General features: G+C 35.1%; 1 protein-coding gene across 6 annotated transcripts; it reads right to left on the reverse strand.

The window, feature by feature from the left end:
- Positions 1-989: 989 nt before the first annotated feature.
- On the reverse strand, positions 990-25,455 carry LOC114418847. 6 transcript variants are annotated; one of them, XM_028384378.1, is made up of 26 exons: positions 25,064-25,444; positions 24,041-24,121; positions 19,288-19,425; positions 18,486-18,596; positions 18,351-18,401; positions 18,138-18,238; positions 17,202-17,295; positions 16,426-16,557; positions 14,946-15,206; positions 14,773-14,851; positions 13,907-13,998; positions 13,717-13,800; positions 13,255-13,329; positions 12,162-12,209; positions 11,735-11,830; positions 9,873-10,102; positions 5,704-9,203; positions 5,517-5,596; positions 5,299-5,355; positions 4,441-4,512; positions 4,256-4,361; positions 4,050-4,104; positions 3,328-3,456; positions 3,117-3,234; positions 1,954-2,036; positions 990-1,768 (listed from the first exon to the last, which is right to left on the reverse strand). In XM_028384378.1, exons 1-26 carry the CDS (start codon positions 25,226-25,228, stop codon positions 1,348-1,350), a joined length of 6,459 nt encoding a protein of 2,152 aa, XP_028240179.1. In that variant the 5' UTR covers positions 25,229-25,444; the 3' UTR covers positions 990-1,347. The 6 variants fall into 6 exon arrangements, with proteins under 6 accessions (XP_028240179.1, XP_028240178.1, XP_028240180.1 ...); XM_028384377.1 differs by having other exon boundaries at positions 5,299-5,379; positions 25,064-25,443; XM_028384379.1 differs by lacking the exon at positions 25,064-25,444 and adding an exon at positions 19,812-19,903 and having other exon boundaries at positions 5,299-5,379; positions 24,041-24,103.

Genomic DNA, 25,455 nt, shown 5'->3' on the forward strand with positions numbered 1-25,455 from the left:
ATTTTCTCTCTTTTCTTTACCTTTTTAATTATATATTATATAATTGTCATTTTAATCTTTTTCCCAAATTATTTAGTTTCTATTTTAATTGTGATAATTGCAAAGTCAAAACTCACTCCCTATGAGTTTGATATTTATTACTTAACGATAACTGTCAAAACTGTGTACTTGTGGTTTTTTCCTATTATGCGCCAAATTAGAAAGCAAGCCTTATGTTGGACCCTTGAGTTTCCAAAGTGCTTCATAACCTCCACTTGGTGTGATCCTACCCGCTCTTCATGTAGCGCTACATAATCATCTCTAACCGAAAAAGCACCCAGAACCTCCTCACCTACCACCAAGAGTCACTCACATCTATATGCACCAATATATCCCTCAAATCCTCTTGTAATTTTGCCACGTGACCACCTTCCCACTCAAACAAATCCCTTCTCCATCCAAAATCCCAACATCACACATCTTCCCTCCAAACCCCATATTTTTTTAGCTCATTTGCCGTGAGGAAATGAGATACAATCTTGGATTTTTTTCAACTCCCCTCACCTAACCAATTGTCAAGCCAAAGATGAGCTTGATCCTCCACACCTATCTTCCATTTACATCTAGATTGGCTACCACCTCCACAAGATAAAATCAAGTCCCTCCATCATATAGAAGTTTTATTTGGACAAGTTTGCCAAAAAGCAATTTAAAGGTAGTTTTAAGCTTTCCAATGTCAGCTGATTCTCCGATTAAAGCTGTTGATCTCTTGGCTGGGCCTTGCCTTGTGTTAAATCCCTTAACAAATTACACTCCTCTATGGTTATCTTTTGGATGTATTTTTATAAACTCATTATACTCCACAATCTAATCAAATGAACACGATCAATCAAAACAATTGCAATGGCTAAAAATTTTAATTTCTGGGAATCTATTTAAGTAGAAGAAAAGTAATTTGGTCAAACGGTACTCTTACACTAACTGAATCAAATTTCAATTAATGACACTGGTTAGAGGAAAAAGATCTAATAATTCAAAGAAAATATACACACTTAAAATACAGCTAATCTATTAGGAAACCATCCTCACTATTATACAAAAACTGATACAGTTGCCCAAAATATGGATCAGCAACTAGTTCAGCCATACATAATGATGTACAGCACTGTTTTACCATGTAGCAGACCCAAAGAGACATGTTCCCCAAGTTCTGCATAGAATTCTCCAAATTAAAGTTCTACAAATGTCCATTCCAACTTTCCAAAAGTTTGGTTTTGTTGGGGCAATTTAGGTACTACACTTTGTGCATGTATATATATTATATACACACATAAATACCTAATCAATGCACAACTCCATGCTCATTAGCTATGAATGTTTCCTTTCCCACTTCCCTTCACGTCTGCTGTCTCTGTCTCTACGTTCTCCAAGTTGCCTTGACTTGCTTCCTCTTGAACTATGCCTTTGAGAGCCATATCCACCAGGCTGGCCATCAAATGCTGATACTAGTTCTGGATCTCCGATGCTGCTGGTATCCCCTGAACCCTTGCTTCCATCGACATTTTCTTCATACATGCTGCCAGTGTCATCCTGTCGGTCACGTGACTGTAAGATAGTAGGCGGCTGTCCTGAGAACGTTCGAGATCCAGAAAGAACTATAGTTGGTGAGGGTGCCATTGATGAACTGGTGGAAGGAATTTCAGGCTGTAAGCTTCCACTGCCAGCTCTAGTGCTCCCTTCATTACCAGATCTTCCATTTTCTCTTTCACGGAATCTATCCCTAGGTCGACTACAAGATGAGAAACCCACAAAAGCCCCATGAAGCAAATAGAAAACCAAGGAAAAGAAGCACAAAATACATCTGTTCTTTCCAACAGAATAGAGAAAAAATAGTTTTGACTAGAACATTCATCGTGAGGATAAAGTTTCAAGGAACACTTGTAAGTAGGTAACTTATTCAATTTAACAGCTTACCTAGTGTGAGTGGAGGATGGAAAATCACGCCGAGATGGTCGAAGTCCTGATTCTGCTTGCTCTATTTCACGCTGAAGTTCTCTCTGCATATAAATGAAGAGGTATTATTATTTTAAAAGCCCTAGAGCAGAATAACACTTTCTTTGATTAAGGAAAAGGAATATATATATATATATATATATCATGAAAACAACCTCCTAGAGCAGAAAAGGCAAGGAGAAAATTTGGCATCAAGAATTCCTTCCATGGTGATTTGAAAGAGGGAGTTATGTAGAGCAACTACCTAGATTTACTGACTAGGAAGGGGTCTGCATTTGCCAGCAAAGTCGATAAATCTCTATATAGCTGAAGGTGGGTCTCCTTAAGCTTTGTTTTTCATCCTCAGCATCGTCAGTCAAACCTTGTATTAATATGTCCCACATTGCCTAGGAATGACTACAATACTTTTACAAGACTTGGGCAATCCTCCTCCCATATAAAAGTATTCTGGCCATACTGGTTAGCTGAGTCTTGGGTGTGGGGGCTGTGTTAATGTCCCATACTGGTTAGGAATATGGCCAGAATACTTTTTATAAGACTTGGACAATTATCTTCCCTTGTGCTAGCTTTTGGGAGTGAATTAAGCCAAGTTCATTTCTAATACCTAGCAACACTCAATGAAGTTCATCGTTCTATTTTGTAGCGATAATGTGATGTTTATTGGAAAGTATCCCTATCAGGAGAAGAGAAATGCTAGCAAACTGCTCTTTACTAGTTTATTATTGGGTGAATGTAATGTGGGCCTCACTGTAAATGGGGATTGGGAATAATCAAGCAACTCTACATATATCTTGAAATCACTCTGGAAAGACTAAGCACATTGAGATTTTCTGCCACTTTGTACAGGTGATCCAGTGGTTCAGCCCAGATAAACTGTTGTAGCATTTAAGTTCTAATGACTGATTAGGACAGGTTTACTAAATGGTCCTTGGCACAGTTATGTATGTAACTACATGCCAGCTTCAATGGTCTCTCTTGAATGGTGCTTGGCTAGTACTAGTAAATAGTAATACTACAATAATACTTAAACTAAATTAGTAGTTTAAATAGGTGTCAGAAATCAGTATCATTATTATAAGTTTATAACACATTTCACAATAAGAATTCCTGTTTTTTGAGTGTACCTGTGTTTGCCTCTCCTTCTCCATATCAAGATTGTGACGCAGTTCCTTTGTTTTAGCACGCTCTATTTCTAGCAATCTTTGTCTTTCCAGCTCTTTTTCCATTTCAGCTGTTCTCTCCCTGTTGAATAATTATAAAAATACTCAGCTTCCAGTACAATCAATTAAAACAATATATAACAAGCACCAAAAATCCTCAATAAAGAGCTAAAACCTATCAAGTTCTTGCAGAAGATCTGCCTCCCGTAAAGATGCTTCTTCCAAATGTTTTTGACGGGCATGTCTCATGAGTAGTTTCTTTTGCCTACGGGCTATGATATCTTCTTTAAGTTTGGACTTTTCTCTGATAACATAAGAACAAGTTTCAAACACTTAGCCACATCCCTCAACAGCATAAATTGTTAAGATATCAAAGAAGGTAGAAGACTGAAATAAAAGGTAAAATTTAACACACACACCACACACTGACCCGGCAGTAAACCAAGACTAAGCTGCCAATGATTATAATGTTTTGCTTTTTTACCTTTTTGATTGGCAAGGGGAGGGATAACAAGATATTTTAACTTAAGATAAGAAAGTGCCCAAACTTAAGATTCGGTGGCGTTGTTTACAAAAAAAAAAAAAAAAGACAAGGAAAATAAGAAATACAGTATCTCAAAGAGCTGCACAGTCAAATTGGATGATACTAATTTCGTAAAAAAAATTCATAAGCTTTAACATGGAGACAACTCTATCCCAGGGGGGATTTATAGAATGGTTCATACTTAAAGACATGCAAACCTGCAAACCCTCTGAATCAAACCATGCAAAAAGAGAACACTTCAAAGATAAAAGTCAAATTGAGTAAATCATGTCTTATCTACAGGGTTTCTACCATTAGCATTCTTTTCCAAGTGGATGTCTATCAATACTTGAAAGAGAGTTACAACCACTTACAAGGAACGAATGCACTCTCTGATTTGCTGAAGCCTTGAGACATCCTTTTTGTAGGCTGTAAAGTTCAAATTTATAAAACAAATTTGAAGCAGAGTGGACGGTTTCAGCAACAATAATAGTGAATAAGTTACTGCAAGACAGCAAAAACAAGTGTACAAAGACTTCTGTGTTACTTAGTTGCATGTGCTATACCAGAAAGTACTTACAAGGAAGACCTGGAATCTGATTCCAATCTTTGGAATCCTCCATTCGTCCTTGTAATGCATGTTCCTTCTGAATTATGTCTAGCTCCAACTCAGCCTCCTCAAGCTCCTAGAAAATACTCGACAGTATGTAACTAATCAGATAAGTTTCAAAATAACAAAAGCATTTGGTTAATAACCACACATACCATATCATCTTGGTCAATTTTCCTTGAGAATAAATCAAAGTATGAGTGAACTGCAGTTAAGTTGCCAAGGACCTGTTTCAAATTAACTATGTTAAAAATCATGACATAAAACAGTTGTAGAAAATTTGGCTACTATGACCAACCAGAATGCATAACAGCTGAAAATAGTATAAACGCATGATGTATTTGGATAATTTAGTATAAATAGATTGCAACACTTCTTTGCTTTATTGAAAATTTATATTTTTTTATATTTCCAACCAAAAGACATTCTTAACTACATGCACATGAGACTCTAACATGAATCTGAAGTTTTATACACAGTAGTGCAAATTTAATTGTGCTTGAAGTTTACAAATACAAAAGGTTCAAATCTGTTTAGTTGAGTTTTAACAAGCATAAAATTACAAATACAAGTAGGCAAATCTACATTATAGAAGGAATTTGTCTAAAAGTTGTGTGTTGTATGTTCATTGTTCACACGAGTCTTATTTATAATCATATATTAGGGTAAAACAGTACCAGTCATAAGTACATAAGAATAAAAAAATCAAATCCCTATTTTGTGGTAACTGCATCCATAATTTCGAGCAATAGCTATTTACATATTTAAGTATTTAACCAGTGTTAAATATGATATCTAACACGTCATAATCAACACAAAGAAACGTAATTTTGGCTTATTCACTTAGAGTACACAAACTTGGGTAGGACTGAAGATTATGTGTCAATAAATTTATCAGCAACCATACACTATTACAAGTTGCATGTATAAAATTATTTTGATTCAAACAAAATTTCGACTTTCATGAAAATTGAAAGGATGACATGGTTGTTTTAAGTATATTACATTATTACCTGGACAACAGATTGACGAGTATTAGAAAAGTCCGGGTCATACTGCTTTGAAGAATTCTGAGAAAGTACTTCTTTCAGGGCCTTATATATAAGCATAATTAGGAATTCATTATGAGATAAGAAAAAACAAAATACAAAAGTTATGCTTTGAACAGGAAAAGGATTAAATGTTTTTTGTCTAAACTGGCATGAATGACTAGTTTCATTATAAAAGATACCTCTTTGGCCTCATCTCCTTCATCCCTCAATCTACACAGGACTTGACAAGTCTTCTTTGCGAGGTCTCCAAGCTTGCCATCTAGAAAAGCAACAGATAACAAAATGTAATGTTAAAAGATGTATAACATAATCCGAAATTGTAAAATGCCCATTTCATACAAATATAGCAAGGATAAAGATTGATACCATGTTTTGTTGACCCTAAAGTTTCAACATTTTCCCATACTTTTTGAGGAATCAAAGAAATATCTTCAGCTGGTGAGTACAAGCAAGCATAAGCAATAAGTGCTAATGAAAGTTGCAGGATAGGACCCTCTTGTGATGGTTGTGCATTACACAAACAACAAATGCTATCAGCTGCCACAAGAAAAGATTGCAAGTGATGGTGCTCAGCAAACGGAATGTAATTTGACAGAAGTGCCATTGCATGAATCCTTATTTGTAATGACAAATCAGATGATGCCAGCACAACAACTTCATCCCAAGTACTAGAAACCAGACGAGAAAGAACATAATTAGGAATGGATAAAACTAACTTATTTCGAATGAAGTCAGTGCAAATTTTAGAATTCATCTCAGCTCTTTCTCCATTTGTACATTGACCAAGAAGTATTCCCAAATGCTTAACTGCTACAATACGTTGCTCCGGTTCAGCATGGGCTAGCAGAGTACAAAATAGATCTATCAGAGAAACCTCACTTTCTTGACTGTTATAGATGCCTCTAGAGATTAAAGAAGATAACCACTTATCAATCTGCAAACGCCAAGATATTCTTGGTGCACTGCAAGAAACATTCTTTATTGTGGAACATATTATGCCTACCACACCATCCAGGCAAAAACTATCGGGTACTCCAAGTAAACAATCAAGCATCAAGCAAGAAACTTCCCAGCAACTGCTTTCTTGAAGCATAACGATCAATTCACAAAGGCCTTGAAGACCAAATCTCCAATGAAGTGTGAATATGTCAGATGATTTAGTTGGTGAAGAATTTTGATCGTCATCTTCAGCTTTATGAAATTTTTGAGAAACTGATGTCAAACATTTTGAAAAAACAAAACATTCGGCAAATGCTATCGTTAGTTTTCTACTTATCTGATGATGAAGATTCCAACAGCGCTCAATAGCTGGATTAAGTTCTAAAATGAGACCCTCTATGTCCTTACAAAAGCCTTCTAAATCATCAGAAGGTAAATGACAATGACCAACATCAGAGTTGTTACTTTCTACATTATGAACATCATTCTCACATGAAGTGCAACAGACATCACTAAGAAACCATGGATTTGGTTTCAAGTTATCATCAGAAAGTCCAGCACCATTTGCATGAGGATAAGGAGGCAGCCGAAGAGGAATCACACCAAATTCTGTTAATGCATTCACTAATAGTAATTTGCAATTATCCATAACACATTGAAATGCACTGAGATAATCAAAGAAAGAAGTTGTTGGGGCAAAAGCAGCAAAGTTTGCCGGTTTCAATAAAGACTGCAAAAACTCCCTCCTATATCGGATGGATAAATCAGGAAAAATTGAAGCCAAAATAAAAATAGGCAGCGCTGTATTGTATTCTTTATCTTCAGAACTATGTTCAAACTCACTCTTTTGTTTCAGTTTCATGAAAAGAATGTTAAAGCACAACTCCTCAAAGTTAAGACAAGAATCACCATCCAATAGCTTTTCATCATGAGAGATCTTAGACAAAGAATAAGAAATGATAGGCTTCAACAAACGCAAAACTGAGTCAAGAAATGACACATCACAGTATGTAGAACTTGAGAGTGACACAAGCACTTGCACTAGTTTAGGAGTCTCAGGAACCATAGCTTCCATGTGTTCAACTATAATAGCTTCAAGTATGTAAAGGATTATTGCTCTGGCATTCTTTGCATTATAGCCTTTTAAATTATCACTTCCAATTGAAGATGCAAAAGAAAATGGCCACAAACACAACTCAGAAAACCAGCACAAAACATCAGGCACCAGAATCGAAGAAACAGATCTCAGCTGCAAACCAACAGCCTCTAAAATGGCTTCTCCAAAAGATTTGAATTGCCTTTTCATATTAGGAAAGAACTTCCAGAGTTCAGGATATATTGCACAAAAAGATCGTTCCTCATCACATTGATTACCTCGCTCAAATTCCCTCTTAGCAGAAGAACTGTGTTCAAGCCGTGAATCTTCAATTTTTACCTCTTCATACTTTTTATCGACAACACCATCAACAACAGCTAGGTCATCAGCAAAAATAGAAAGTAAATATGTCAGATGAGACAGATCAGATGCAAGGAAAATGCGGTCCTTCATATACTGTTTTGCATTACGAGATATTGCCATCCAACCAAGAAATCGAACCAAAGGGTATGAAGAACCAGAAAAATGAGAAATTCTCTGCATCCATGCTGAAGAAGGAATTAAATTTCCACAGAGGTAATTATTTTGGACATTAGTTCCAAAAGTTTGTTCTTCACCTGCACCACTTGCAGCAATTACCAATCTTTGTAGCAGTAACCAACGTCGCTCTACCCCATGCATTCTTTGTTTTGTCAAATGCAAACTACCTTCCTTCAGCTGGTGATGAAAAGATGCCAGCAACTTGTTCAAGTCTTCAGCATATTTTAAAATGATATCAATCACATGTTCTGGAGGACAATATAACTTGGTGCCTGTGTGTAAAATGTACACAAGACTCTGTAGGAGAATTTCATGCATTGAGATTTGGTCTCCCTGCAACCGTTTGATCAAAAATTTACACAGCAGGGCTTGGTTTTGTCGAACCAAGGTTAGAGCATCTGCATATTGTACATCAAGGGGAGATAGCTTTATAACCTGTTCATCAAAACCTTCAGCAGAATAAGCCTCATCTTCCCCATTAGATACTTGTAAATGATATTTCCTGTCCAATTCTGCAGCCTCAAGTAGCATTTGAAAAACAAGTTTATCTCGTTTTCTTTCTATATGTGCAATAGTTTCTAAATTAGGTTTATTCTTTCCAGAAGCCCTTTTTACCTTAACTTTATCATGAGACTGCACCGCTTTAAATTCATTAACATTCAAGAGGTCCGTCAGTTTTGAAGAGGCTCCAATAGACAACATAAAATAAGGATTTACATAACATTCTGCTGCTAACAGCAGAGCATCAATTGCAGCATCATGGCTTTCAACAGAGACATCATTATGAGAATGCAAATCTAAAGCCAGGCGTCTAAACTCAGAAGCACGAAGTTCACAATCATTGTAGTTTAATAGTTGAAAATAATCTGCCTGCAGGTTGAAGTATTCAAAACCAAGGCCAGCATCCAAGATACTAGTAGGAAAATGATGGCTGGCATGTTTCTCAGCCACATGTTTGGGTTCCAAGCTCATATCCCCAATGTTAGAAACAGAGCTATTTTGATTAGGAATATTAGAGAAATCTGTCAATGTCATACTCTGCAGTTCTGGTGGGGCAAAAAGTAGATTACGATCTTCAACAAAATCAGATTTTCCTGCTGTTTCTGAAACATCTGTTTTTCCAATAGACTCATCTTGACCATTTGACTTGGAAAAATCACCTCCACCACTAATGCCAGAGGAAAGAGGTGAAATAGATGCAGTTTCATGATCGGTTGGTCTTAAAACTGACTTGCAGAGGTCAACATCAGGTGGCAATAACATGTGTGGTTCCAATATTGAGAGAAGCACGCTGCAGATAAAAAGAAAATGTGCAAAACAAAAGATATCCGTTTAGTTTCTAACAATTTTTTATTATTGTCAGTAAATTAGGAAAGTTTATATTTTGGTGTTAATTTCAGATTTTCATGGGAAATCAGAATTCCCAGAATTAAGGGGAAAATAAATCGGGAATAATTCAATCCCTGATATTATGTATTTTTAGGTTAGGCCTTTATTATTCCGTTTCTATTTATTTGCAGTAAATCATTGACGTTTGAGAATGAATGAATATGAGAATAAAATTCTCTTTTGTCCTTCCTCCTCCATATTCTACAATTATTAAACTAGATACACCATGGTAAGGACAAAAAACTTGTAATGTTAGTTCAGTCATCATGAAACATTAACTATAATAGTCACATAGAGATCCAAATGTATTTTATTTTGGCATTGAAGATTTAAACTAAATTATGATTAGTTTTCTATGTAGTTGATAATAAGTTGAAAGAGAAGAAACTGTTTTATTCAATCTAATCATAAAAGATAAAAGATAAAATAGCTATCTTTTTGTTTTATTTTTTATATAAAAGATAAACTACAGGATAAATTGAAAGATAAACTTTTCTATCCTAAATAACTGTATTTACAACAATACAATATACAATACAATAAAGCAAGACACAAGACAGTGATGCAATACCTAGGAGCCACAGATCCATGCCTCCATTCTGATTCCAAACAAGGCAGCACAGCTGGCTTTCGTACAGCAGTATGGATGATATTTAGAGCAATTGTGCAATTATGTTCCTGCTTTTCTGGAAACAAAGAAGCTAAATCTCCAAAAGCAATTTTGCTTTTTGATACAGCAATGGCAGGATCAAGAAAAGGTTCCAGCATCTCCACAAGAAAGAGGATTTTGTGTTTGACTTCCTGGAAAAGGCATATTAAATAGTATTAACATTATTTGGCTCTTCTTTTTTTGTTTTAGGGGAAATGAAAAGCAACATCTTCACAGATAAAGAGCTCAATCATTTCATCACCAGCAAATTATAAGGATACAATGTAGAGATAATGAAATAAAAAAGATAGGATTTATTTACCAACGAGATGTTTATCCTCCTTACACAACTCTCAAGTTATTTTATTAAAAATTACATATAAACACCTTATTATGTACAATCCACTAAATGGCTGCTTTGGTTAAAGAATCATAGACATTTGGAGAATTGGAGTTATATTATATAATGAAATATACATCCGAGTATCAGATATAATTCCCCTACATCCTTATTACCCTTCAACAGTTTAAATGTCTAAGCGCTGTTTACAGTGAAGGAATGGAATGACATTCTGCTATATTGGAAAAATATTTGGATTAACACTCCAATATGAATTCTATTCCCCACCAAGCTCACTTTTCCAAAAAAGGTAGGACTGAGATTCCCTGCATTTGTGAAATACTATCCAAATTTTTTTTTTAATAATGTCTAGTTTATAAAATGATAGATTATGAAATATTTACAGTCTCCTTCCAACTCATTTCCCCAGTCAATTCCAAAGGTAATGATTCATCTCCTTGAGATGGGAGAAAACAAAGGAGGCCGCTTTCACAGATTTAGGTTTACATAGGTAGAACCCACAATGACATAGGTCCGTGCAAGGTATACAAAGAAAGTTCCAGAAGTTAACTAACTACAGGCAGGTAGGTAGTTAGTCTAGTACTAGTCAAACTCTTTAATTGGGTGAAGCTCTTAAAAATTCAGGGACATTTTATTGTACTGTTTTCCATTTGAGTATGTCTGCTAAGTTCTAATAAAGAATCAGAGTTGTTCTTGCTGTTATTATATTTTCTGATTCCAGTTTATCAACAGGTATCATATCTCGATCCAGGAGCATGTGGGTATCACAGAAGTAAATGAATACAAACGGAGGGCCATGGGTGGTTAACAGTGTGAACACCTAATTTTGTCCAAATACTAAGTGGATAGAAAAATATAATAATAAATAACAAATTAACATTATATCTAGTATCAAAGAAATTATTACTAGGGATTATTCCTTAGTTAATATTTTCTAAATTTTTTTGCTCATTTCCACATATACTAAAGATTATTTCTTAATTTTCATATTTTCTAATATATTCCTCATTTGCTTAGGATTATTTCTTATTTCCTTTTTTCCTAATATTTTGCAACTCATTTATTCATTTACCTACAATTATTTTGTGAATTGTTTCCTCATTTACTTATGATTATTTCTCAGTATTCTCCTCATTTACTTAGAAGTATTTTGTTACTTGTTTCCTCTTTTACTTAGGTTATTTCTTAGTTATAGTATTAATATTTGATAGGGGCAGGGGTTTTCAAGAAAAAAGGGAAGATAAAGTAAACTACAGAGAAGGACGTATCAAGAAAATTTCATTGCGCTTCTTCATAAACATAGTACATTAATTTGGCACTGAAACTTTGCATCTCTTAGCTCAGGCACAATGTATCAATATGAAGAGAAGAAAGGAGAGGAAAAGGCAATAATTCTTAGTCTCATTTGGAGCAAGTTAAGTACCTTATATTTTCCAAGTATGTCATCCATATGCCCAGATAAAGCTAGCACAATATATTTCAAGGCAGCACGAGCACGAACAAGTGAATTGTGAGCATCCTGACAAACACAACAGTTTCTTAACTTGAAGCCATAACAAGAAGCTTAGTATAACAGAATATAAGAAACTAGAAATTGATGGAAGTATTGAACCACCTTTCTACATTGCAACCTAAATCGTTCAACAAATGAGCAGTGCAAAAGGTCGTGCTAATAGCCAGATGTAGTATGAAATATGAATGTATAATGCATGAGAGTGTGCATAAAGATAGCGATCCACACATTTTAATTATTATCAGAAAATAAACATTGTGTTCCAATAAGCTAGCTGATCAGAAATAATGATCATTGTTTGTGAAATACATGAAGTAAGCAAGAATGACTAACATACATGGATTATGCCCAAAAGATCCTCCAAAAGCTCCAGAGCAAGATCGACCTGTGCAAAAAAGAGGCCCATAGATGAGGAGGAATCAAATAATATTTGAATAGAAGTGTACAACTTGACACAAGTCCATTTATTTCAATCTGCCTTCTACATCGATTTGGATATAAAAAGAAAAATTGAAGTAACTGCATAACTAGCTACTTGTTAAATCAAAACCTATATTTACATTAGTGTTAAAAAAAACAAGAAAAAGAAAAACTACTTTACTAATCGTAACTTCCTACTTTAATTGTTGTTTTAAATAAAAGAAGAAATTCATTAACACAGAGCATGAAGTTACAAGGAACTTGGAGAATATGGGACACTCAATGATAAAGGGAAAAGAAACAACAAAGATAAAGTATAAATATTAGAAATGCAAAGTTACTCAATCCTTTGGGTCTCGGCAAATATGTTTTATTTTTTTTTATCAGCAAAGGTAAGATTACATTATATACTAATAATAATAGCAGTACAAGGGGTACTGTTGTATATACAAACCAGCACCAAAATATGCAGAACTATGGTGCACCCTTACATACATAGTGCACTTTAAAAAACAACTAGAAACCAAACAGTTAATCTTATAAAAAAAAATATCTACTAAGCACCTCCCCTTCCCTCCCACCTCCCCACAAATAAAAAGAAAACGAAAAATAGAATATGAACATTCAAATCTCACAGTTGTACCAAAACCATATATATAGTAGCTCAGACCCTAGATTAAAACAGTCCTATAAAAAAAAACAATCTTCCAATTTCTTGCAACACCATTAAAGCTGGTTAGAAAAAAATGGTTCAATAATCTATAACACTCACATTAACCAAAATGGCTGAACAAAGTATTTCATAAAGAAAAATTAGCAGTAAAATGTCAGAACAGATATGCTGATCATAAGCATGAACCAGAGCATGAAATTTAAACACAATGAGGACAGACCAAATCAATACCAGGTTTTGGTAATATAATAATGATGATGAAGATAAAAATAACTGATAGGGACAAAAAATATTGCAGAAGATATCTCAAAAAACAAAGAATCAGGTTCTAGCATACCTTCGCAATCACTTGAGTCATGCACGGTGCCAGCACACCAGAACACAGATCAATCAGTACACATGCAGCCCTAGCCTATACAAAAAGTTAAGGTCAAGTCAGCTGCTGATCCAGAAGAGAGTAAATTTTTTAGCAAATTGCATTAATACCCTTTAAATTTTTCCGAATTACACACAATACACCTCCTTGTTTAATGTTTACAACAACCTTCCTTATAGGGGGTGCCAATGTAATGTTGTCAAACATTAAGGGGGTTTAGTGTAATATATAAGGTGTCAGTGTAATGTTTTCAAACATTAAGAAGAGTTAGTGTAGGAATAGAAAAAAACAGAGCTGATGTGAGCTGTATAATTTTATTTTGTCAATTATTTACTTTTTAAGCAGAAGGAAACAGGGCTATACATGAAAAAAATAAATAAATAAGATTCTAGCTTAAAATTAAGAAATAGTTGGTTGACTAACATGAGATGGTGAGTATGAAGACAGATAACCAGCACAAGCATGAACAAGCGAACGATATGCGGCTGATGTTGCTGTAGCAACAATCTGCACATAATACACACAATCATGAGAACTAAGTTTAAGATGCTACAAAGAACACAACAAAAGCATCTAGCCAGTTGGGTCTCTATAATTGCCTTTGGAATATAACCTGAGATAAAGCCTGTTGTACAATAGGTTGCTTCCACTGAGAGAAAGTGTCGTCAACAACATCAAAAGAATTGCTCACCCATGGGCGTAGGGCTACAAAAATTCCAACAAAGCAGAAGCCAAACATTGAATAAAGCAGTTCTATAAAAGAAGTTGTAATAAGTATGACAAAGTTATTAATAAAGAAAACTGAAGATGCTAAAATTAGTTCCAACCACAAATAAAATTTCTCCTTAAATAATATTTTAATTAAACAGTTACAGGAAAATGATCAAATTCTCTTATAGGTAATACCGTATATCAATAAAATAATAACATGAGTGGAACAGATCCACACATTTCCATACTTCAATTTCCAAAATCGCGCATAGGCTAAAAATAAAGGAACTAAAAGTGTAATTAAACCAAACTAGTATTTGCTTCTGTTAGGAAAGAGGATTGAGGTCAACCACAAGCTGAACCAAGACCTCTATAAGTGTATAGGAGGAGGGAAAGAGTCTAAAAACAGAATACTGCTAATTCTGTTAGACCTTTCAGTTAGAACTGTTAGACAGTTATTTCTGTTAGAGAAAGTTGGGCTGAGAAGTATAAAGGGATCCTTGCTAGGACAAGGAGGGGTTATCGAGTTGTATCCATAGTGGAACAGGGATATTCCCTTGTGTGAAAGGAGGATTGCTCCTTTGTGTTTTCCCTATCGTTTCAATAAAACAGATTCATCTTTTCTGTTTTAATTGTGCTATTTCCCTTTTCTTTCTTCCTAAACTGAAGATTCCTATCAGCTTCCGTCAAATAGGGGAAAAAAGGTCACAGCAAGATTTCCATCAATCTATTACTAAAACCAAGCACAATTTATTAGTAACACTTAACCTGGCAGCAGAGCTTGTACAAGTGGCAGTGCAGCCCAAAAATCTGAAGATCTCTCTGCCAACTTGCTGCAAAGAACAGGCTGTAAATTGCAGTGTGTTAAACAATGTACATACTGCAAATTTTGACAATATAATTGACACCAAGGAATTATATATCATGTTATTGAAAGGAACCTGTGATGCACAAGAATAAAGAACATGTAAGGTTCCTTCTTCCACAGCCCCAATATCTAATATATTAAGATAGCTGCAATCGCACTGCTCATATGGCATCTGGAACTCCTCACCCAACAGGTTTGAATAATCAACTAAAGTGAAAGAACTAGACAGTTCCGAATTTGATTTATCTTCCAAAGGAGATGTTACTTCATCTTGAGGTTTTGATACATCTTGCTCAGTATCTGGATTTATTAGCTTCTGCATAATTCTAGATGCCTGAAATAAAGGCGAACATATACCAGAAGAACACATTAGCAGCAATGGATTGAGCACATATACAAAAAGCAAACGATAGATATTTCCATTTTTGGTCAAAAATAAAAGAGTATTTTAACTAGATTATAGATCCATGTACTGCACGGTAAACTTTTTATTTTTTTCATTTTAATCATTTAAATTTTACTTATTACAATGTTAATTAAGTTAATATTATTCAAATTATACAGTTTTTAGTTTTTATGATATTAACTGTTCGAAATTTATTATTATGATAATGATATAATTAATAATTGAATACTACTAATCAAGTTGATATTATTCATATTATTATGTATTAAAAAATAGTTAAAAGTATTATGTAAAAAAAATTTATTATGTATTATATATCAAATTAATCTTTAAGTGAATCTTTGGATGAATCAATTTATATTTTAGTCTCAAAATAGTTACAAGTATTAAATCACTTTAAGGTGTATAAAAAATTATATTATGCTTTTATGTTTGATGTAAGAAAAAAGAAATAACATAATAAAATATTTTATGTAGGTAATAATAATAAAAATTGATTGCCGTAAAAAAATGATTTTATTTTATAACAATATAGGATCATGTGATATTATTTTAGTATTATCAGTATTTTTTTATCGTTGTAGTAGTATGATATTATAAAACTTTGATGGTAAAAATATAATATACAATATTATAACAGTAAAAATTGAAACAAATAAAGTAGGGGAAAGTGTGTGAGAGTACTGCAGTCGAAATTCACACATTTAATTATAATACATAATATAGATTCTATATTTTAATAAATAAATTTTATAATTTTTTAAAAAAATAAATCATTTATTTAATCTCCTAAATGTTTATATAACATCACTATTTTATTTTGAAAAATTATGGTATAAAAAAATTAAAAAAGTAAAAAATAATTATTTTTGTTTTTTAAAGTTATTTAGAGACTTATTTGACATTATTTTTTAATTATTTTAATATTATTATTGAGTGTAGATATTTTATAATATCTATACACACACATACATATGTGTATGTGTGTGTGTGTGTGTGAGAAAGATGAAAGGAAATGTAGACAGGGTGTCATTATTATAGATAATAAAAAAAAATAGAATGTTTGTGGCGAGGGTTATAAATTATGTTTGATCAGATTTTATTACATATCTATAGATAAACAACTAAATGGATGAGAGATAAATACCATTCTACATACAGAGCCCAGATCAGAATCTTTATATGCCTTTCTCAGAAGCACAAAAATTGCATCTGCCCTAAAAACTATGGCACGGTATGCAGATAAAATTAAAGGTGATGCACTTCGTGATCTCCTTGGCTGCATCAAAAAGAAAAAAAGGTTCGTGGACAGAGGGGTCATACATGTGGAATGACCATCACTTAATAAAAAATACAGGAAGAGTAAGTACTATAATTCTATAAAGCATGTACAAGAGACAGAATATGGATTGCATTTCAGAAACTAAAATGGCCAAAGTTAAAAAAAAAAAAAATTAAAATTGTTTGTCAAGTATCAACTAAGAAAAAATCACCCTTAACAATACATTGCCCCTCCTCAAATATACTGTAAGAAGTCACTTAATGTCATACTTAACATGATTAAGCATGGAAGCATTGACTTTAATTGGATGATTTTGGATATGTAAGCACTGATGAGCACTGACAGTTAATTATAAAATTCCAGTTTTGATATAAATAGACAGCGCTTTATGAAGGCACTTTTGGACCTTTGGAGACCTAAAGGGGGATGACTTCTAGGATTAATTGGACCTTTGGAGACCTATAAGGAAATTACTTATAGGGTTAATTGGAGCTAGGAAGGAGAGGATTCTCTCAATTGAGCACAGAAACAGACAAACTTATTGTGTAAAAATCAAAGAATGGAAAACCACGTCATAGCACATGCACAAATAATAATCACACCATCAGTAAGCACAGATAATAAACCATAGGGGAATGTACCTCAAAGTTAGAGGAAACAGTTAGGGTTGGTGACAGTTGACTACTTTTGGAGACATCAAGGTCAGTGATATTGCCTGGAGGTTTTGAAGTTGTCCTGTAATTAAACAAATTATTTGTGCTAGAGAAATTATGAACAACAAAACAGACTATGCATGCACACACACACAAAGAAAATAAGATGTGTACTTAAAGGGCTTCAGGTGCCTTATACATATTGGGTCTAGCAATGGAATCCATACCAATTTCTGACCAAGAACCAATAAATTAGTTTCCAAAACAAACACAATAACCATGCAAATCCTATTACACTAGGCTACATGAATCAATTAACAGCATTGAATTCTATCAAAAACCATATTATCAAAAAACCATTACAATTATAACCCCTTTCAAAGGTTCCCCCTAAAACTTTCAGTGGCCTTGTTCTTCCCATTTGAATTTAAGTACCAGACTATCTTCCTTTCAATCCTCTTGTCCCACTGGCCTTTTTGGGTCGTCTTCTCGAGTGACCAAACCACTACTACAAAACAAGTCTCTGCTTTCCCGTCAATTGATGCTAGTTCAACTTCCTCCCAAACACATTCATTCTTAAACTTATATTTTCTATTATGTTTTTCATCCACCTTAATTTTTGCATCTCTGCTACATGGTTTTTAGCTCTTTCAGAAATTTGCAGCCCAAAATCAAATAACTTACTTTCAAACTAAAAACTAATCAAATTTACAATGCATGACAAGAAGCAGAATACATAGCTTATGTATCTCTACAATATGAGGGCATGCAATTTGAAATCTATAAGAATATCACAATCCTTCAGTTTATTTTACTGAAAATCTTTGTTTGGAATTGAGCTTTTTCTTATTGAAAAAAATATTAGAGAATACAATTTCCAATAGAAAAATAATTGTCTAGTGAAAATATAAAAGGCAAACTAACCTTTCATTCACCACATGAAGAATAGGATAAAGAGGACCAGCAAGCATGGCAAGAAATCGAAGGTTAGATTCAGGACTGTCGGGAAAGCTGGAAAGGTCTGTCTGCAGTTTTACATACAATGCTGAATGGCCTAAACAAAAATATGGAAAAACAGAACAGAAAAAATAGGAATTATAAACAACGTCATGAAAGTAAGAAATGCTTGGGGTTTACCTCTAGTTGTGGAAGAAATACAAGCAACCGACTTGTCATGTCTTGCAACAACTGTAAACTATGAAACATCAGAAAGGAGAGAATAATAATAGAATAAATAAACTGCATAAATGGCAGCAAAAATATGTAATTCACCTGGAGATGAATATCATGAGGATCCTGTTTGTGAGATAAAATATTAGGCAGCAAGTAATTTACAACCGGTTGAAATTCAGGTTCAAGACCAGCCACAGAAACTCCTATTAGCTGCAACAGACAGGTGGCAAAAACATGCTTAGTAACAGCAGGTGAGAACCAAATGAACCTTTTTTCATAAAAGTTGTGTTAAAACAGAAAGAGAGAAGAGTACAAAAAGATGAAGGATACGAAGTAGATACAAAAAATAACACAAACAAAGAAACAGTAGTTCTTAAAAACCAATCAATATAGAAGAGCTGTGATTGTGAGGGAACAAAAAGTTGAAAAATTTGTCAAGATGTGTTTTATGAGAACTGAGAAGGCTTTTGGTATACACTGTTTCTATTTGTTGAACAGGATAGATTACAAGACATTTTCAAGAAAATGCTCATGGGATTTTAGGTGGGTGTCAATGGAATATCTTTGGAGGGGTTTGAAGTGCAGCTTTGCTGATAGATTAGCTTCAACACAGTCCTCTTCTCAGTTTATATTCTTCAGGTGCTGGCTTTGTCTTGTATATTTTCCTCCCTCTCCCCCCATCAAAATACACAAAATTATTGAAAAAAGTGGACATCTAGCATCCACTCACTTATCAAAAGCTTAATGCTGCTAAAAAATATAAGCATCCTTCTATCTCATTAACCAAATGTCCTAAAGTAAATGAGGACAAAATATCCAACAATTCTATAGGATGTAAATCTAGATTTCAGAACAATAACAAATGAAGAAGAGCAGAAATGGTAAAGCTATTATAGTATACCTGAACAAAGAAAATGGCAATGGGATTTCCACGCAAACAAGATATCCTCACATATCGGCATGGGGTGTAATTTGTAGGGTAGATCATGTCACGTCTAGGTGCTTCACAACGTGGGCGAACTTTCTGAAATGTCTCTGGCTTGGGAGGCAAATAAGAATAAATAAAGCACAGACCACAGCGTTATTCATCTTGGAAAATACATGATTATAAGAAAAAATAAGCCATATCTAAATGCAGAGGAATAACTAATCAAAATATAGCATCATTGTCAAAACAAGGAATTGAAGGAGCAGAGTTTAATATTAATAGTGCATCTTTATCAAAAAGCTGAAGAGAAACAACTCCACATTCTGTTGAAAATAAAATGGTGTCCACATGAAGTGACACTCGACCATTTTACCTTCAACTTCTTTACAAACAAGTTTGTTGGACAGAATTCTTGCCAACATTATTGTTCCCAATCAATTAATTTATCAATTTCATTAAATCAGCACAACTTAATTATATCATGATTCAAGAATGACCTTGTCGAGAAAGATTTCAAGAAGCGTGCATCCTGTTGACAACATCCTTGGTAAAACAACAGGAGCCTATAGCACAAGTCTTCAAAAAATCCCTAATATAGGACAATGATCAGACTTCCTATGTTCTCATAAGATTGCAAATACCAAAGATTCAACCCAAAAAAAAACAAAAAAAAATATTAAAGAAATAGTCATTTTTTTGGTCTACTATTTCTAGCCCAGACCAATTTTGCTTCTGAAAGATGTAATGTCAAACAATCAAAACCAGTCGTTCCAATAAAAGCTTAAACTCAATAGAATTTGTAGTTGGTGTCTATGGTAGTATGAAGCCCAAATACTCCAAAATTTGAAAAGTATTGGTGTCATACTCATGTCAAATACCAATACTCCTTGGATACTTCTAGATACGTATCTGAAAAGTATTCAATTTTTTTCTCTGATTTTTTTTTTCTGCAAAAATAATATTCTATTAATTGAGTACCAGTGGTACTAGAATTACAAACTACATTCCAGATTAGACCCAATACATAAAGGTTGGGACCAAAATCTGGTATAATATCATTTTACATAATTTGCTCTAATAGTCTATCCTCCTCTATTGAGAAATGCTGCTCTGATGTTTGAGGACCAGTAGTTAAAATGCATGTTGAAATCCTTCTCCAAATTTGTGAGCCACGTCCATAATAAGAAGACTGCATTGTCTAAGATTATGTTAGCATCAAATGACCCATTTGAGAATATAATATTGTTTCTTTGCTGCCAAATGCTCCATGTCAATGCCAACCACCACCACTTCCATCTGCTAGACCTCACTCCCCCTACCATTCCATGTATGTGTTGGATAAAGTGTTGCCTTGGGTGGTTTGGGAAGACACCCGACAAACCCATCCAAGACAATGACTCCCACCATACTGAAATTATCTTACCACACTGAAAGAAAAGGTGGCCTGCACTTTCCTCCTCACCTCCGCAAAAAGGGCATGTTAACTCTCCAACCTGAATCTGTCTCCTGTTCAAGTTTACCCTGGTTGGTAATCGGTCCCTAATTAACCGCCATGCAAATATAACAAATTTTGATGGCAGCTTGAGTTTCCACAGCTCCTCAAATGCTCCATCCTGCTGCTGTTCCGATAATTCCTCCCACAGCACTAAATAAGCAGATTTCACCGTATATTGCCCACTCGGGTCTGCCTTCCACTCCCATTGATCTCCTTTGTGAGCCTGTATTGTACTTTGTGTAACATCCGACAAAAATGAAACCGCCATCTCTATTTCATTATCAAACAATGGTCTTCTCCACCTAAAATCTCATTCCCACCCAGCTTCTTTGAAGGCCCCCATGTGTTGTATACATTGATGTTGCTGATTAGAAATACTATACAACCTAGGGTATTTTGTGAGAAGCGTGTCCTCTCCCCCCAACCACCTATCCTCCCAAAATTTAAACTTGTCCCCGCAGCCCACCTTCCATGAAATCACAGAATTCATTATCTCCCTAGTCTGCGGATGATTGAACAAAAGCTTTAGATCCCTCCACCATACAGATTCACCCTTCCCTCTAGTTACCTCATCTAAACCCCTCCAACCTTCATATTTTGACTCCAATACTCTAGTCCACAGCTCCCCCTGGCTATGAAATAAACTCCATTTCCACTTACCCAGCAGCGAGAGGTTAAAAGAGTTAATGTCTTTTATTCCGAGCCCCCCAACTTCCTTGGGCAAGCATACAGTATCCCACTTAACCCAAGCTATTTTGACTTGATCTTGGTCACCACCCCATAAAAATCTTCTCTGAATCCTCACTAGCTTGTCCTGCACCTTCTTAGGGACCCTGAAAAAAGAGAAAAAATAAATCGGAATGGACGTTAGCACTGACTTTATGAAAGTCACTCTCCCCCCAAATGACAAGTGTCTTTGCTTCCATTTTGCTAACTTTCGCTCACACTTAGTTATAATAGGGTCCCACGTGTGGCAATATCTCGGATTTGTTCCAATAGGAACACCAAGGTACGTGAAAGGGAACGACAACAGCCTACAATTGAGGTAACCAGCTACAACATTTCTCCACTCATCCGACACCCCAAAAGCTCCCAACCCGCTTTTAGCGAAGTTGATTTTGAGGCCCGATACAAGTTCAAAAATCCTCATCATTGTTTTGATAGCCCTAATATTTTCCATTGATGCCTCTCCGAAGAAGATTGTGTCATCAGCATATTGTAGCAAGCTAATTTCCACCTTATCTTTACCACATAAAAACCCCTTATACAACCCCTTCTCTAACGCTTGTGATATGATGCCACTAAGTGCCTCTGCCACAATATTAAAAAGGAGAGGTGATAATGGATCACCTTGTCTGAGCCCTTTTTGAGGTACGAGACGGGCTTCCATTCACCAGAACTGAAATTGATGCTGATGTTAAACACCCCTCCACCCACTGAATCCATTTGTCACAAAATCCCATTCTTTTTAACATGTAAAATAGGAATTCCCAGGAGACAGAGTCATATGCCTTCTCGTAATCCACTTTGAACACGAAGCATGATTTATGACACCTTTTGGCTTCGTCAACGACCTCATTTGCAATCATCACACTATGTAGCATGTATCTACCTTCTATGAATGCTGATTGCCTTTCATGTATGATGAAAGGCATGGCCTTCTTCAACCTGTTCGCCAGTATCTTCGCCACTATCTTGTATGTGCAACCTATCAATGAGATAGGTTTGTATTCATTCAACAATTGTGGATCCGCTACTTTGGGAATGAGTGCTAGGAAGGATGCATTCGAGCCCTTTGGGAAGATTCCATTAACATAGAATTCATCTAAGAAGCGCATGACATCAGGCTTGATTATATTCCAGAATTGCTTTATGAATTTGAAAGTTAGACCATCTGGCCCCGGACTCTTCTCACTCCCACAGTCCCACACCGCCCTTCTTATCTCCTCTTCTTGAAAACAGCTCACTAGAGTTTGATTTTGCTGATTGTCAATGGTCTTGAAAGCAACCCCATCTAATGTTGGTCTGTCCTTCTCATTTTCTTTGAAGTGTTGCTCAAAGAACACCTTAACTGCCTCTTTGACTGTCGTCGGGTCGTCCGTCCATGCCCCATCAACCATCAACCCTTTCAGGCAATTATTTCTTCTAGTAGCATTGATCATCAGGTGAAAGTATCTAGAATTACAATCACCTTCTTTAATTCATCTGGATCTCGCCTTCTGCCTTAGTAATGACTCATGTGATTGAGCCGCCATCCATAAATCCTCCTGAAGCTGCTTCCTGATCATCATCTCCTGCTGGGATAATTGTCTATCAGCTGTGTCCGCTTCCATCTTATTCAACTCTTCTTGAATCTTGGTATATTTCTTAAAAGTATCCCCAAATTGTTCTCTATTCCACACCTTGAGTCTGTTCTATGATACTTCTTGGATGCTCCCAAATATGTATCCAAAAAGCATCCGATCTTTTTTTATTTGATTTTTAATTGTTTTTTCTAGGATATGGCTTGGATACTTCCGGATACATATCCAAATAGTACCTGAAAAGCTTGCCTTAAAGCTTCTTGTGAAGCCATGTTCTTTCATGTTGTGAGAGGAATTAGAGTACATATCCCTTTATTCATTCATTAAAGAAAAACAAAATGGATCGAAACAATATTTAGTTTATGTGCATTCAAACCTTCAACTTTTATCTAGGAAAGGTGAAGGGTATAATTGTATTAAAAAGGAGACAAGGTTATGGGGCATTAGTGGAGATATACATGATCCATTAGATGATGGTACTAGACTTCTTGAATTGGCAAAGTTGTCTCTTGATGAACCAAACTTAGAAGTTATGCTTTTTCTAGATGACGTAATGACATATAATCAATGTCTCTTTCTTTACCATTATTCGGCATCAATATAAAATATTTTATCAATTTTTGTTAACTTATCTAGGCTGTATCATATCCTAAATTTCAAATACCAATTTTTTGTTGTACCTACTGGTTAATTTGTTTGGTCATTGGATTATATATTGGCATTTGTTCAAAAACAATCAAACCTAAAAAAATGCTTGCTACATGCACGCATACCATATACTAACTTTCCTTAATAAAACATTGACTAGCCAAAAAAAATGGACCCTAAAGGATTTGACAGTTGACACACACACAAGCTTAATAAAAACACGTGAGAAAAAAAACATGAATTGCCAATGATAATTGCTTGACAACTTTCAGCCACTAACCTTGTAACGTAAGCCAACCACAATTTCCCACTCAAGCACAGACTTGTTATAAATTCGTATATGGGACAACAGGCAAGGCTCCTGCGATAAAGAAATAACTATCATTTAATTACACAAGAAGACACAAACACCACAAACTTGCAACAAAATCCCGTTTCACATCAATCCTATCCACACTACACACCACGCAACCCTCTTCCTTTTCATTTTCAAATCTCAACATCACTACTCTGCAAAATCAGCCAAAATCCTTAAACTCCAATAGTTATAGCTGAAAAGCAAGGTTTTAAACACCAGTCCACAAACATGACTTCAGCCGAAGCATCAAGGTTTTTGTGGTGTACACAACCCCAGTTGTTACCACATTGGTCACATTGGTCCGTAACCCCCCCCTCCCCCCCCCCCCCCCCACAAAATCAGAGAATGCAACAAAACCGGGACCTCTGCAACCACAATTTAAAACCTATCTCAAACCTCACCCCCCCCCCCCCCCCCCACCCCAAAAAAAAAAAACAAAAACTGAGAAACTCAATTCCGAATATTCAATTCATCTTCAACTAAACTATTATTACTCCCAGCTGAAACAGAGTCCAAGTGCAAAACCCAAGTTCTAGTTTCATTCATTCATACATCTTCAAAATAAATAAATAAAGTTCTTCATCTTGAACCAGCCCTAGAGTTCAAAATCCAACCGAAGGAAACAAACAATCATTCACTGTATATCAAGAGAGTACAGCATTATAAAAACGAATCAGTGTAAGGAAAAAAATAATAATAAGTATAAAGAAATGAGAATTGAAAGTGCAAAACCCAAGTTCCAGTTTCACTATTTTATTATTCATCAAATTAAAAAAAAAGTAAATAAAATAAAGGTGTTCATCTTTAACCAGCCCTAGAGTTGAAAAACCAACCGAAGAACGAAACAAACAATCATTCCCCGTTTATTAAGAGATTATTACAGCATTATAATTACAACAAGAAGATGCATGAGAATGAAAATTGAAGAAAATGTTTGGGACTGACATCGAGTTCTAGAAGAATCCACTCCTTGGTGTTTGTGGCGGTGGACCAGTGAGTGCGGAGGTCGGTGTCGAGAACGTGAAGCGCCTTCTGCGACGGCGATTCTCTCGACATCGCTTTCACCTTGAAAGGAAGAGCCTTCACGCGCGGCTCCAACTCCACCTCCATTCTCGAGATTCAATTCTATTCAAAAATCACAATTCGCAAACACGAACACTTCTTTGGGGTGGGTTCGGGTTTTATTTATAGTTTTACGCATTCGTTTCGTTGCACTGTGTGTCACTCACAACAAAGACAGCAACACTAGAAGAAGAAAAAGAAGAATAGAAGAAAAACCCCTTTCGGTTTTCACTGCCGCTTCACTCCCAAACCAAGGCTTTAAATAATTTTGGAAG

This window comes from Glycine soja, chromosome 7 (assembly GCF_004193775.1).
Source record: "Glycine soja cultivar W05 chromosome 7, ASM419377v2, whole genome shotgun sequence".
NCBI classification, from domain to species: Eukaryota; Viridiplantae; Streptophyta; class Magnoliopsida; order Fabales; family Fabaceae; genus Glycine; species Glycine soja.

Bases quoted from the DNA above. Each gene is read 5' to 3' on its own strand.
- LOC114418847 (XM_028384377.1), bottom strand. From the start codon at position 25,228: ATGGAGGTGGAGTTGGAGCCGCGCGTGAAGGCTCTTCCTTTCAAGGTG. The intron at 5,597-5,703 runs GTATCAATCTTT...TTGCTTTTCTAG, and splicing joins TTTAGGGTCAACAAAACATG to ATGGCAAGCTTGGAGACCTC. The intron at 3,457-4,049 runs GTAAGTGGTTGT...TTATGTTATCAG, and splicing joins AGAGAGTGCATTCGTTCCTT to AGAAAAGTCCAAACTTAAAG.